Consider the following 12,999-nt stretch of genomic DNA (forward strand, 5'->3'; position numbering starts at 1 on the left):
TTACGCATTAGTCACAGAATTACTTTTAGTATATATTTTCTGAGTTCATCAATTCCGATTTTCAAATTTTATTAAAATAGTCAAAGTTAATTATGATCGTTAGTTGGTTATCTAAACTAACACATGCAAGTCACCAGACTTCGGTTTGAATAGTTACAACGTGTCGATTCCCAGCGCCCAATTTTCTCATCCCCATTTTTCTCCAAAAGTTGAGTCAAAAGTATGATTCCGCAGTTTAAACCCCAATTTAAGACTACTGGTGGAAATACGATTAATTTGGGTGAAGAATCTGTGTGCTCGATTGGGCAGGAAAAAACAAATAACTGATACAAATGAGCTACCTCAATCTGGTTCTGTCAATTTATCCAAGTGCGAGCGCCCTAATAAAAGTCAGTACAATGTTTGTGGACAGATGTAGGTGTCCGCATGAGGTCCATTATTACTTAGCCTCATCGTTTTTCTTATGTTGTGAGACTACATTAAAAGGCGATATACAATATCCCAACGAGTCTCCGTCGGCGCTATGTATGGGAAGATCTACAACACCACATGCATACACGTACTGACTCAGTCATGTCAACTTTACTTGGAAGTTGGCTTGTAAGAACGGACATTACGCCCCACATTATGATATGGCGACAGCTAAGAATGGTGTAATATATACGTTGTGGATGTTTTTATATATTTTCAATATGTATTTCATACGGTTGGAATAATTAGATTATATTATAAATTTTATGTTTCAAGAGTGTAACTCTATGCATGTATATATCTATTAGTGTATGCATGTAATTGATATATAATTTACTTTATGAACACGAGAATTTTTCTTTTTTTAACAATACATTAATTTTAACATTTTTTTAATGGCGAGAACCATATTTGATTAATGAAATCTTAAAACATATATAGGGAGTTGAATGTGATGAGTCTGAAACTTGAGGGATCAAAATTGCATAACCCGAATCTCTTTCATGAAAAAATAGTATGATATCAATATACCAAACGCATTTGTTTACCTTCTTATTTACTAGAATTTATCACTTAAAAGTAAAATAAAAATCATTCATAAGATCAACTATTAAATTCTGTAGTCAATGTAGCAGTTATATGTATATGTAGTACGTAATCTCATTTTTTAAATTTTTACATGATTAAATTACTAAAATCAATTCGTACATAACTAAAAAGGTCACCCCTTAAGTTACAGGACTAAAATTATAATTTTTCCAAATTAATAATGAAAAAAATTCGATTTTGAAATAATTAATTTGAAAAAACGTGATTGTGGAGGTTTAAATTTAGAATTATATAATTAATTATGTAGATGCAGATTGTAATTAAATTCCAACGACGGTGTTTTGTGGCGTGGGTCCAAGTGGAGGGGTTAAATGTAGTAAGACCCGGTAACGTGCCGACACCAACACGGGAAATTGAGAAACTTGAATCATAAAAAGAGTTTGAGAAGAAAATGTGTCAAATTATGGTGTTGATTCGTGCAGAACATGCAGATCCTAAAATGCAATAATGGAGGAAAGAGCACCCAACTCTCCGCACGGCCGTGTTCTTCTCCACAGTCGTCTGGCCGTGCAAAACCTGTCAACACAACAATTGAGACTATGGTCGGGTCGTGCTCTCTTATTCCATTAGCTTTGACCTTAAATGTATTGATTATCAAAATCACAACAATTTGTAATGATTAGGAAACAAAAGCGTAATGTAGTCTCCAAGAACATTTCATAAAATTTCAGCCCGTCACACTATATAACTTGTAATAACAAAGTCCCTCAACAAATATCAAATAATAATATAGTAAAATTCGGTTGCAGAACCAAAATTTTCAACTCGATTCAATACTTTCTGTCATTCCATCAGACCATGAAACTGTCTGGACGAATCTACTAAAAATTGCACGTCCAGCAAAAGAATGTGAGGTTGTCAGTGTGGACAGAGACAACAGTTTGTTTCCTATTTTTGAATTTGCCGGATAGTGGAGCTGCTACTTTTGGCTTGTGAAGGTGAACACAGGAAAGTCAGAATAAGCAGCCTGTCTCTTTCTTGGCCGATTTTGGAATATTATTTATCATTTGTACTTGACTTTGGAACACAGCAAAATTCTTGTAAGAGTTTACGATAGGAACGTTGGTCCAAACTTTTGGCCGATTTTGGAATATAATCACGCTTTACATATTATGTGGAATTATGGTTGTTAGTGGTGAGACGTTATTCTGTTTATGTGTAACTCTTATTTATTATTAAAAAGAATAACTTTAAGTAAGAGTGCAAATGTCTTGCCCACAAATATATAAATTCAAAATTTTTTCTACAACACCAACATAATATTTACTTATAAAATTTAATATTACAAAATTATCATTTTAAAAGCTAGCAAAAAATAATAGTAAAGGGGAAGAAGACTCAACTTATTGATTTGTTCTGTAAGGATACAATGGTAATTTAATTCAAACTAAATAATTACTTAAGTTGAAGTGCATATTAATAATTGGTAGATCTTATATTAGAGAAGTTACAATATTAATTAAATATAATTATATCTGAGTACCAAGTTTAATTAGAATATTATAATTTGATCCTCTGAATTGTTAACTTATAATTCTTTTTAACTTAATTACCATTAAAAATGACGATTTACAAAAATCACAATAGACATGAATGAGGGAACATTTTAAAATAAAACAGATAATATTTGATTATAGGAAAGAATCACTGAAAATATGGTATTAAAAATTGCAAATAAAGGCAAAACATAAATTTTTATGCAAGAATATTTCAAATTTACAAGTTAATGAAGAATGTAAATAATATTTTGACAAAATTAGCATAATAAAGGATCCTTCCGATACGCATACTGATACTGTGGATGTCTAATTAGATTATAATGTAATTAACAATAGTTAATAGATAATTAGTTTAAAATTATTTCACATCAATAACTTAAAAATAAAAGACATAAGGATATGGTAGTAAAAGAAAAAAATATATCATGCCCATAATAAAATAAATGAAATTAAAAACATAGTAAATTGCCAAAATAAAGCTACCAATGAAACATGACCAATTTTACCAAATTAGGATTTGTTATAAATATCAAAAGATAAGGGACTTCGACTAATTACTTTTGCTTTAAAATATTGGATTTTTTTTATATATATTATATCGTACATTCACACTAATTTATTCCAAAATAAGATCATCAAATATAATAATTAATAGACAAATGAGAAATTTTAGTTTTAATGATTAAATTCTTACTTAATAGTATCAAGTAAATTTAGAAGTGAACTACAAATGATAGAAATAAATGGTTTTAAAATTATTAATATCATTTTTTTAAAAATATAATTGTATATACTAATGTTACAAGGATAGAAATATAAATAAAATTATAAACTTAATATTTTTTTATTTAATAAGTGATATACTCAATCTCAATATATATTTCTATACGTGCAATGCACATTATATGTTTTAATTTAATTAAAAAAAGTCACAATGAATTTGGACTGAATCTATGTCCGGTCATTTAAGACTATTGAATCTTATGGGAAAATCCGAGTAGGGAAAACGGGTCGGATAAAAACTCCACAATGATAAATTATGCCCCGCTACCATATTTGAACTTTCGCGAACATTCATTGTCCCTAAACCACAAGTGGAAACACTGATCGTCAGCGAAGCGCCACCGAAATCCGTGTATAGTTCGCGGACGGTCACGAATGAAAAAGCGCACAACTAGTAGATATTTATGACAAATACACGCCTAGCAGAAGGACGATTTGGCACTACTTCTTTATTCTTTTCAACTAAATGAGTTGTACAACTTTGCCGTAACAATTGCCAACCAAGATTCTTGATTCTGGGTGAGTGGTAGAATTTGCGAATATACTACAAAAATATAGCAAAAGACAGCACCGTTTCATGAATACTCTGTCCAAGGTTAAAAACATTCATCTCAGACAAAAGTGATGATATATGTCTATGTTTCAGGTATCCATCTCTTTATTACAGATGTGGTATATGTCAGCATAAAAATGAATCCCAGAGCTAGGAGACTACGTACCATGTATCTGACAACGGACCAGAACATGGTCGAATCCTTGTACAAAAACAACAATTTGAATGTACTCTGTCTCAAGTTCAGCTTTAAGTTTCTCCAAAATGTATGTATATTGATAGGTTGACCGTTGGGGATTCGGACAATCCTTCTCTAGCTGCAACGATTTTCAGAAAGCATTCTTGCATTCATTTGTAGGAAATATTTCGGACGAAAATTGTTCTTCTTCGTCCGGAGCTGATGGAGAAAGATTGCACACCTATCAGTTGAAACCAAATGGGCAGGGAATTGAACATATAATTTTGTGAACAAAACTGCCTCATTCACTCGCAACTTTGAGTAGCTCTTCCCAAGTGGTCAGCTTTTCTCTTGGTCTATTTTTCAAGTTTCCGCGCCTTTTCTCTTCAGTGTCAATTTTTTCCCAGGCATCAAAGGTTACAACTCTGGTATTCCTACTGTCTAACAACTGCAAGAGGCCGTCTCTCCCAGGCTTGGGTGAGTTGGACGTTAATATTCCCTTGTCAACATCGTCTGAGATGCATGCAAGCTGCAATACGCTTATGTTGATCAAGAAACATAAGTATGAAAGAATATAATATGACATAATTGTAAAATCATCCCTGAACGTGTATCGACCGTTATCCCCTATGTTGTACAAGCTATTGTGAGTAAGCTAAACGACTAATCACAAAATTCCATATTTGATCAAGCAATTGATCAGTAAAAGCTCATTTAGACTTTGTTTAGTTAAACATAACAAACTGGCTTCAGAATATTTAGATTCAAGACTAGACCTAGTAACAACTAATACGTAACAAGATCAGATTACTCAATCTTGACTCATATTCGACTCAATTTCACTGTACCAAGCTCAGATACAATTTTTTAGGCTCAATAAAAATTCAAACAAGTTTGAAAACTTAGGTATTTAGCTCGTTCAGTTTATCTTTACCCCTAATTGTCATTATAATAAATAGATCTTTTATAGTAAGCAGACTCACAGTTTCTTCAGCACAATAAAGGTTTGTGCCAATAATTCCGGTTGGTCCTCTCTTCAACCATCCACACACATATAAGCCCGTGTCGTATTGCATATGATCTTTTGAAGCATCAGCCAACACACGGCCTCCAACATTTGGAACAATTCCTAGAAAAGAAACCCAATTAAGGCAGTAGATAGCAAGATGACACTTCATTAGTAACTATAATCCCAAAACTCAGACGCAACAAGTAGGAGAGAAAGGCCGGCAAGACAATTCATTGAGTAGTTGTTAGGCAACTTTATAGAGCGCCTTAGACTATGGGAGTGTTTGCAAATGCTTTAAAGAAGGACTTCTCAACTTTTGGCTTCAGAAAAGCTATTTTTGAGTATCTTCTAGAACAGCTTTGGTTTTTTGTAAATAAACTCAACATGGTTTATTATACTTTATCGTCCTTATAACAATAATTTTTAGCATATGGGTCTAAAACCGTCTTTTTGCAATTAAGCTCTTTCCAAAAATCATTTTTCCCAAATTCTACTTCTCATACTCTTTCGTAAAGACCCTCAACTTTTGATTGTGCTACAACTTCCAATACCCTCATGCAGCGCTCCCTATATACTGCTTTGACCAGGCTATCTGAACGGGGATAAAGGAAAAATGTAACAGCAATCAGAAAACAATGAAAATTTCAACCCCAATTTTGCAGATCTTTGACATACCTTTATCGCTATCAAAGGGTAAACCATCAATAGCTATTGATTTGTAACCAATACTCTTCAGTGATAACCTGCAAACAAGTCGATGTATCAATATTCGAATCGCTTGAAAGCTTACTCTATTATTACAAAATAAGAAAGGCCCAGTGATCAAGTTCCAAACTGACAGTAAAGAATTCGACTTCCCATCTGTAAACTTAGCGTCCCCGTTCATTTTGTTTCTTTCTTTTCTGAGTAATTAGATTGCAGATAGCAATTTCAAGACCAAATTAACGCTAATCTTGCAAGCAGAATACAAAAGGATTTGTGAACTTTTAAGGTTTTCACTTGATTCAGACACTCATCATTCCCCTAAATGATATAACTTGAAGATGCAGACTGAAAGTAAAACCTTAAACCTTAGGAGAAATAAACATGCAGTAAGACTTCAGGACATTTCCATGCATATTTCATGCTGAGTTCGAAACACTTGCCCGCATGATATTTCCGCATAAACTCCTGTGCCAACTGCAACTTGCTTTACTAATTCATCATCTCCTACAAAAGCTGGTAAAATTTAGACAAGATACAACATTTAAATGTGAACTCCGGACTTCACTATCGAAGAAAGTGGTGGCGTTCTGCTTAAGTCTAGTTGAAAACATGGAATTTTCAGATCATATACATATGACCATATGTTGAAAAATAAATGAGCACTTCTGGTTATGAATGCTAAATCTGTAAAAGGAATACAGTACCGTAATTAAACACGTGAAAATTCAGCATTCTACAAAACTTCCTAACTAACATCAAAGCACACTTCCCAAATTGTGACAGAAAAATTCTGTTTCGCACAAATAGATGGATGACAAAAAGCTTCTAAAGGACTACATTATGGAAGTATGTTGCCATCCATTTTCCATAATCGAAGCCTATAAAGTGGACATAAGAATTGACGAGTCTACTCAAGTATTTGCTTTTTTCCCCTATTCCAAGGATAAATTATGCTATGAAAACTTTTGCAAATTTGAGCGATCCAATTTATCTATGATTTGCACGGCTTAATGTCATATATTGAATAAAGCAGGGCATATGGACTGCACACCAACAAAGAAAAAAGAATAAGGATACTATGCAACACCTTCACGTGCAGATGTATACGGAGCACAGTTACCTTTAAGTATAGTCTTCTCAAGCTGAACACCACCAAGATGACCACTTCTATCATTTGATTCTAAAAACTTGTCTGGTTTATGGAAGAAGACAAAATGGAGTTCACGTTCACCAGGATAAGGAGCATGCGCTGGTGTGACTGCCTTGGAGAGCAATTCGTACACCCGCTTCCTTATCCTGTTATTCTTCATTTCTATCTTTGCCCACATGTAAAAGAACAATGAATCAGTGCAATGGTTAATCAGATAACCTACATGGGACCATGTTATGTCACGAGAACATATACCTCATCAGCTGGTGTTGTAACTAGATCAGCTGGTTGGATATGAATATGCAAATCCTTAATTCCTGCAAGACCGCAGGCCTCTTTTCAATTAAGGATTGTGAAGTAAAATCTCAGGTTAATATGTGAAATGACCAATACTGACGTCATGTTTGACCTATTACAGCAGACAAACACCCATGCAATCGAGAAAATTTTGAAGGTTGGCTGATCACATGGTAGAATCATTTTGTTCCAGGTATTGAAGTGCACATGAAATCAATCTTTAGAACGTAATGCCACATCTGACCTAAGATATCACCAAAGACCCATATAATAGGTTTCTCAGTCAATTGCAGGAATGGAGTAAAGTTCCACTCAGCTGATACTCAAATAAGATAGAATAAATAATCAGTTTTACATCCCGAACACGAGGGCACCGGACACATTAAAAGCTAAAACAGTACAAGATTGAAAAGGCAGAACCATTACCAAGAACTTCTCGTAGTTCTTTTGCAGTACAGGCAGCTTGTACTGGTCCACGTCTTCCAACCAAATAAACTTTCCTACAATTACCATTGCAAACTCTAAGTACAAATTTGAAGAAAATGCTGGACTTCGTTATCAATATATAATACTGATGATGACAAACCTTATAGAACTCTCTTCTAAAGCAGCCAACGCATGGGAGGCAATATCTGTTCTTGCCAATTCTGCTGTTGGACGTAGAAGAATTCGAGCAACATCAAGAGCGACATTACCCTAAAAGCAAGTTACGTGTGTTGTCAGGGCAATTAAAAGTACCCTAAGATGGTTGAAGTATTTGAACATGGGAAATGCAAACTTCTATCTAGACAACAAGAAACCCTCCTTTAATACTTATCACTTAACTAAGACGTAGTTTCCATAGGTATGTGCTTCTGGTGACTAAAGTGTCAAATGGAGCCTACTTGCACCAGCTCAAAGGAAGTTTTATTTCTACACTTAGGAGTTAGATATCACTACTACTATCAGATGAGTTAATATGTATCCTGTGTTCTTGCCAAGTGAAGAAACTGTAGTTTTCAAAGGCAATACCAGAGCTAACTCAAACCATAATATTTCATAATAAAGGACGAAACAATACTGTTAATGTAGAAAATATAAAGATAGAGCGCATATGGTTTGCATAGATGATATCAAATAGCCTTCAAGAGCATAAAAGCAAGGGCATTAATGTTATCTGATCCGACGAAATTATCCATGATAACACTGTTGTTTTGCCTTTCTGCCGCTCAGAATTTTTAAAGAGGGCCTAGGAACTCAGCGGGTCAAGCAAATAAATTTCTGCTGGTTAAATAACAAATTATTTGATACCTAATAATCGTAACAAAATCAGACAAATGCTTTATGCAACTATCTGCTAATATAATCAATCAAAGGCAATGCCATCACTCGAGTCCATCCTCAATCATAATATCCAAGTATCTCCTATTTAACCAGTTTCTGCTAGCCCACCACAAGTAAGGCTTCACGCTCAAACCATGACACTTGGCCCAATATATATATAAGCATGTACAACACACCGATAAATCAAAAATACCTGACCAAAAATAACAGCAGTATCAGTGCTTTTCAAGTCTGGATCAAGATTTCTGCAGTCTGGATGCCCATTATACCACCAAACAAACTCTCTAGCGGCGTATATACCAGCCAACTCCTGCATTATATAACAAGCAAAAGAAAGCTGATATAGATTTTAATAACAGAAATTACTAGCAGAAGGAACACAACACCTTAATCCACAGGATAAACATGGAAATGCCTGCTAACATGATCATACAAACCTCCCCAGGAATACCAAGACATCTGTCGCTTTCAGCGCCATATGCCAACACCACCTGCCACAGAATCCATCCTCATTGTCACATCTGTGAGAGGCTAGAAATAAACAACATGATAGCTATAAGCATCCTTCACAGAGCAAGTACGCTACCGCATTATACATCTCACGTAGCTCAGGCAAAGTTACGGAGGATCCAAGACACACATTCCCAAAGAATGAACAACGTTCATTTTGTGCAACCCGAGAGAACTGATTGGTCACTATCTGCGGCAATTTTTCTGAATTAAGCCCATAAGAGAATAATAAGCAAGATAAAAGGCATAAAAAGAGTTTATTTAAAAGAACGAAAGCATAATAAACCCTTTTCCTTCTTCCATTGGAACTTCAAGTGGATTACACCAAATGACTAACATCTCTATTACCAGCAATCCTCATCAGTAAAGGTAAAACTGCATTTACTGAAAGACTTAATTCTGAATATTCCACTTAAAATCAATTCCACAACAACACATCCAGTTATATTGCTTTCCTAGATACTAAACTCCAAATGCATTTAAAATTACTTCAAAACGTCATAATCCAACACCACATTGGCAGTAACCTCATTTCTTGCAAACACTGGGTTAAAATAGATAACAGTGGTACCTTTGTTTCAGGATGATCAGGTGCAACACCAGACCGCACCAATCCAAATGGCGTCGGCAATCGATCAATAACATCAACTTCCACTTTTTCATGTGCCTTCAGTATCTACCGAAAATTCAAGAATTCAACTAAAAGACCAAAACTTTACAGAAGAATTCAGCACAAGATTCAGAAATTATCTAAACTACATGGATATAAATCAAGGGTCTGATTGAAAACAAAAGAATTCAAAATCATATCAATAGACTCCAAACAAATTCTGCATACCTTCTCAGCAGTGTAAAATCCCCCCGGCCCACTACCAACTACACAAATGCGCAAAGGAGCTGAAGGGTGTGCCGTAAAGCGTCTCGAAATCCATCTGAACTTTCCGAAACTCGCCATTTTTCATAGATTAAAATGGGTTACAAGCTTAAAGTTAGTATTTTTGCCGAGGAGGGTTCCTCAACCTCAAGTAGCTGATTAGTAATTTCAAGAAAAACACCAAAAAAGTGTTTATAACGTTTGGGCTGTGAAAGCCCAGTATACCACATAATACATAGTAAGATTTTAGCCCATATATTACCTTTTCTTAATTTAAAAAGAAAATTGCTTATTCGCCAACCTTATTGAAACACAATCACCTAATATTATCAGTCACTTCATCAGGTCCAGGCCTGACTTCTCGGTACATAAACCCTTGTAGGAACACAATCACCTCACTGAAACTAATTGCCTCGAGAGCCATGCTAATTGCTGTAATTGGTCAATGATTAATTATCCAACTCATGGTCCTCGTTGAAGCACAATCACCTCAAGGGATTGTCACTTTATTTGATAGAGAACTATTTGCCCAATCATAATCATTGTAGGAGTACAATCATCTCATGTCCAACACCACCATGATTCTTCATTCTAGCTATTATGCAAAAAAAAGTTACATAAGCTTCGCCTTCTACTAACAACTAAAGGTGGTCTAGTAGTAAGCAATCCTGCAAAAAGCCTTTGCAGAGGCACAACCAACTTATAGTAGACTTACAATCCTCCCATACTTTGATAAGGACTACTGGCTAGTTGAGATAGGAATGGAAGAAAAAATAGAATGTAAGAGTTAAGGAGAGAGAGAGAGAGAGAAATAAAAAGTTGGTGAAATAATTTACATATAATAAGACAGAAACATAACACCTATCAAAATAAATATTTTTTTTATGTTTTAAAATATATTATAAATAAAAATAAAATATATAAATAAATACATTACATTTAAAAAAAATAAAGAAAGAAAGAAAAGAAAACTAAATCATTAATTAATGTAAAATATAAAAAATTGAATAAAATAATTATCTTGTCAATTGAAAAGCATTTTTAGATTTACAAAATATTTATGCGGTAGTGTCATCAACTAACGTTTATGACAGTGTCGAGAATTTTTCTTTTTTATTTTAATATAAATGCTCTTGATTTAACGAATCAAATAATTAATAATTAACGATTTTAATTAACGGGTTTATTTCTCTAACGTATAAGATGAAAATTATAATAAAAATTGAGTTTAAACGTGGACAGTAACATGACTAATAACTCCACGCATTTTGCTTGACTATAATAAATATGTTGCAATATTTCATTGTCAGATTTGATGACATCAATGTTTTTAATGAATAGACATAAACATTTCATAGGTCATGGATGTATAGGCATCTTGTCATAATTTAGGAGTGCAAATTGTATTTAACTCTTATTATTTTTATTTAAAAGATTTGCTCGTTTTTTTAAGATAAAATTTAATTTTATAAAATAATGTAAATTCATTTTATATTGATAATGTAAATTAATTATCAATAAGCAAGGCCATAAATGTATACTGATGTTTTCAATCCCTAGTCCCAATGATAGAGAGAGTATGAAAGTCAACTTTATTATAATTTTGCTCATTTCATTTTCTATTATATTTTACGTTGCATCGTTTTATTTTATTTTATATACATAATGTATATAAAAATAAAAATTGTCAACTTTTATTAAAAAAAATTATATATAATATGATTATAATAGAAAATCTATATAAAGAATTTTGGGATGGTATTTGGGATGTCGTAATAATAATTGAAAAAAAATTAATTTAAATTGAGTTTAATAGGACTTTAATTAATTATATAATAAATGCAATGTATTTGCGATGTGATTAGTGTATAGTTTAGGGGATTGACCAGATAAGTTGTATTAGAGCATATATTATATTTATTCTGTGATTAATTTAATTCAATTAAATTTGATTTAGTTCGATTAAATTTAATTTTATTAGATTAAATTTGATTCGGTAAATTACAACAATCTCCCCTGAGGTTTGACATAATTATGAATATCTCTTTCTGTTTGAAAAATTATAAATGCCCCTTGATGTTTGACGAAATTATATAATTATTGGATAGATGTATGAAATTATCAACTATGCACTTACTGTATCTTTTTTTTTTAAAAAAATAAAAAATTATAAAAAAATTAGATGGGATAGATGAAAAAATTTAAAATTTATAAAAAATTTATGCACTTAGTTAATAAAAAAAATTAAAAAATTTAAAAAATAAATAAAATTATAATTTTTAGTTCACAATGACATTTTGGTCATCTCACAAAAAAAAAAAGAATGAAAATGTAACGAAAACTAGCGAAATAGACTAATTATTAAACAATTGAAAAAATTAAAAAGATATTGATAATTTTTTAAATAATAAAAATATATTTATAATTATATGAAGTTTCATGATATTGTTGTAATTTATCCAATTTAGATTTGGAATTCTTTTATGAATTGCAGGACTTTGACTGAGAAATAAAGTAGAGGAGCAGAGTGTTTGTGGCTGTGGGAAACGCGCACACGTTGTGTTCAGGCAATTCCATGTGCCCACATGCTTCCGCCTCTCTCATTACCACTGCTTCCGCACACACTACACACACTGGTATTTACCTTCGTATCATCGTATGTACACACACACACACACAGAGCCTCCCCCTCTTAATTATTTCTTCTCTTCTCGTTTGCAAATTTTCCACTAATTCCTTATGGCGCTAAGTCAAAACCAAGACAATCCCAGGAATATCCTACTCCTCTATAGCCCACCTATACATACATATACGTATGTTCATGTAACACCATTCAAGTAAAGCTACAAGAAAAATACACGCACAACGCACGCACAGATGGAAAAGAGCAGTGATGGGTTCGTGAGAGCAGATCAGATCGATTTGAAAAGTTTGGATGAGCAGCTGGAGAGGCACTTGAACAGGGTATTGACTATGGAGAAGAACAAGAAGAAGAATCAAGAAGATTACTCCAACTCCGCTGCGGCGGCGGGGGGGGG

The 12,999-nt window shown here is 33.2% G+C and overlaps 2 protein-coding genes across 5 annotated transcripts in view; one reads left to right on the top strand and one right to left on the bottom strand.

The window, feature by feature from the left end:
• Positions 3,779-10,695, bottom strand: LOC105168712 (NADPH:adrenodoxin oxidoreductase, mitochondrial). 4 transcript variants are annotated; one of them, XM_011088846.2, is made up of 13 exons: positions 9,926-10,695; positions 9,659-9,763; positions 9,164-9,277; positions 9,015-9,068; positions 8,771-8,887; positions 7,841-7,950; positions 7,681-7,754; positions 7,213-7,274; positions 6,928-7,123; positions 6,248-6,320; positions 5,778-5,845; positions 5,077-5,222; positions 3,779-4,622 (listed from the first exon to the last, which is right to left on the bottom strand). In XM_011088846.2, exons 1-13 carry the CDS (start codon positions 10,040-10,042, stop codon positions 4,395-4,397), a joined length of 1,464 nt encoding a protein of 487 aa, XP_011087148.1. In that variant the 5' UTR covers positions 10,043-10,695; the 3' UTR covers positions 3,779-4,394. The 4 variants fall into 4 exon arrangements, with proteins under 4 accessions (XP_011087148.1, XP_020551243.1, XP_020551244.1 ...); XM_020695584.1 differs by having other exon boundaries at positions 9,164-9,291; positions 9,926-9,962; XM_011088847.2 differs by having other exon boundaries at positions 3,781-4,622; positions 6,248-6,311; positions 9,926-10,693.
• The window catches only part of LOC105168713 (serine/threonine-protein kinase STY8-like), a 5,095-nt gene continuing 4,598 nt past the window's right edge, over positions 12,503-12,999 (top strand). The window contains exon 1 of the mRNA XM_011088849.2: positions 12,503-12,999. This exon is cut by the window's right edge and continues 149 nt beyond it. Within this exon, the coding sequence (XP_011087151.1) occupies positions 12,839-12,999 (161 nt within the window). The 5' untranslated portion in view covers positions 12,503-12,838.

This window comes from Sesamum indicum, linkage group LG8, assembly GCF_000512975.1.
Source record: "Sesamum indicum cultivar Zhongzhi No. 13 linkage group LG8, S_indicum_v1.0, whole genome shotgun sequence".
NCBI lineage: Eukaryota > Viridiplantae > Streptophyta > Magnoliopsida > Lamiales > Pedaliaceae > Sesamum > Sesamum indicum.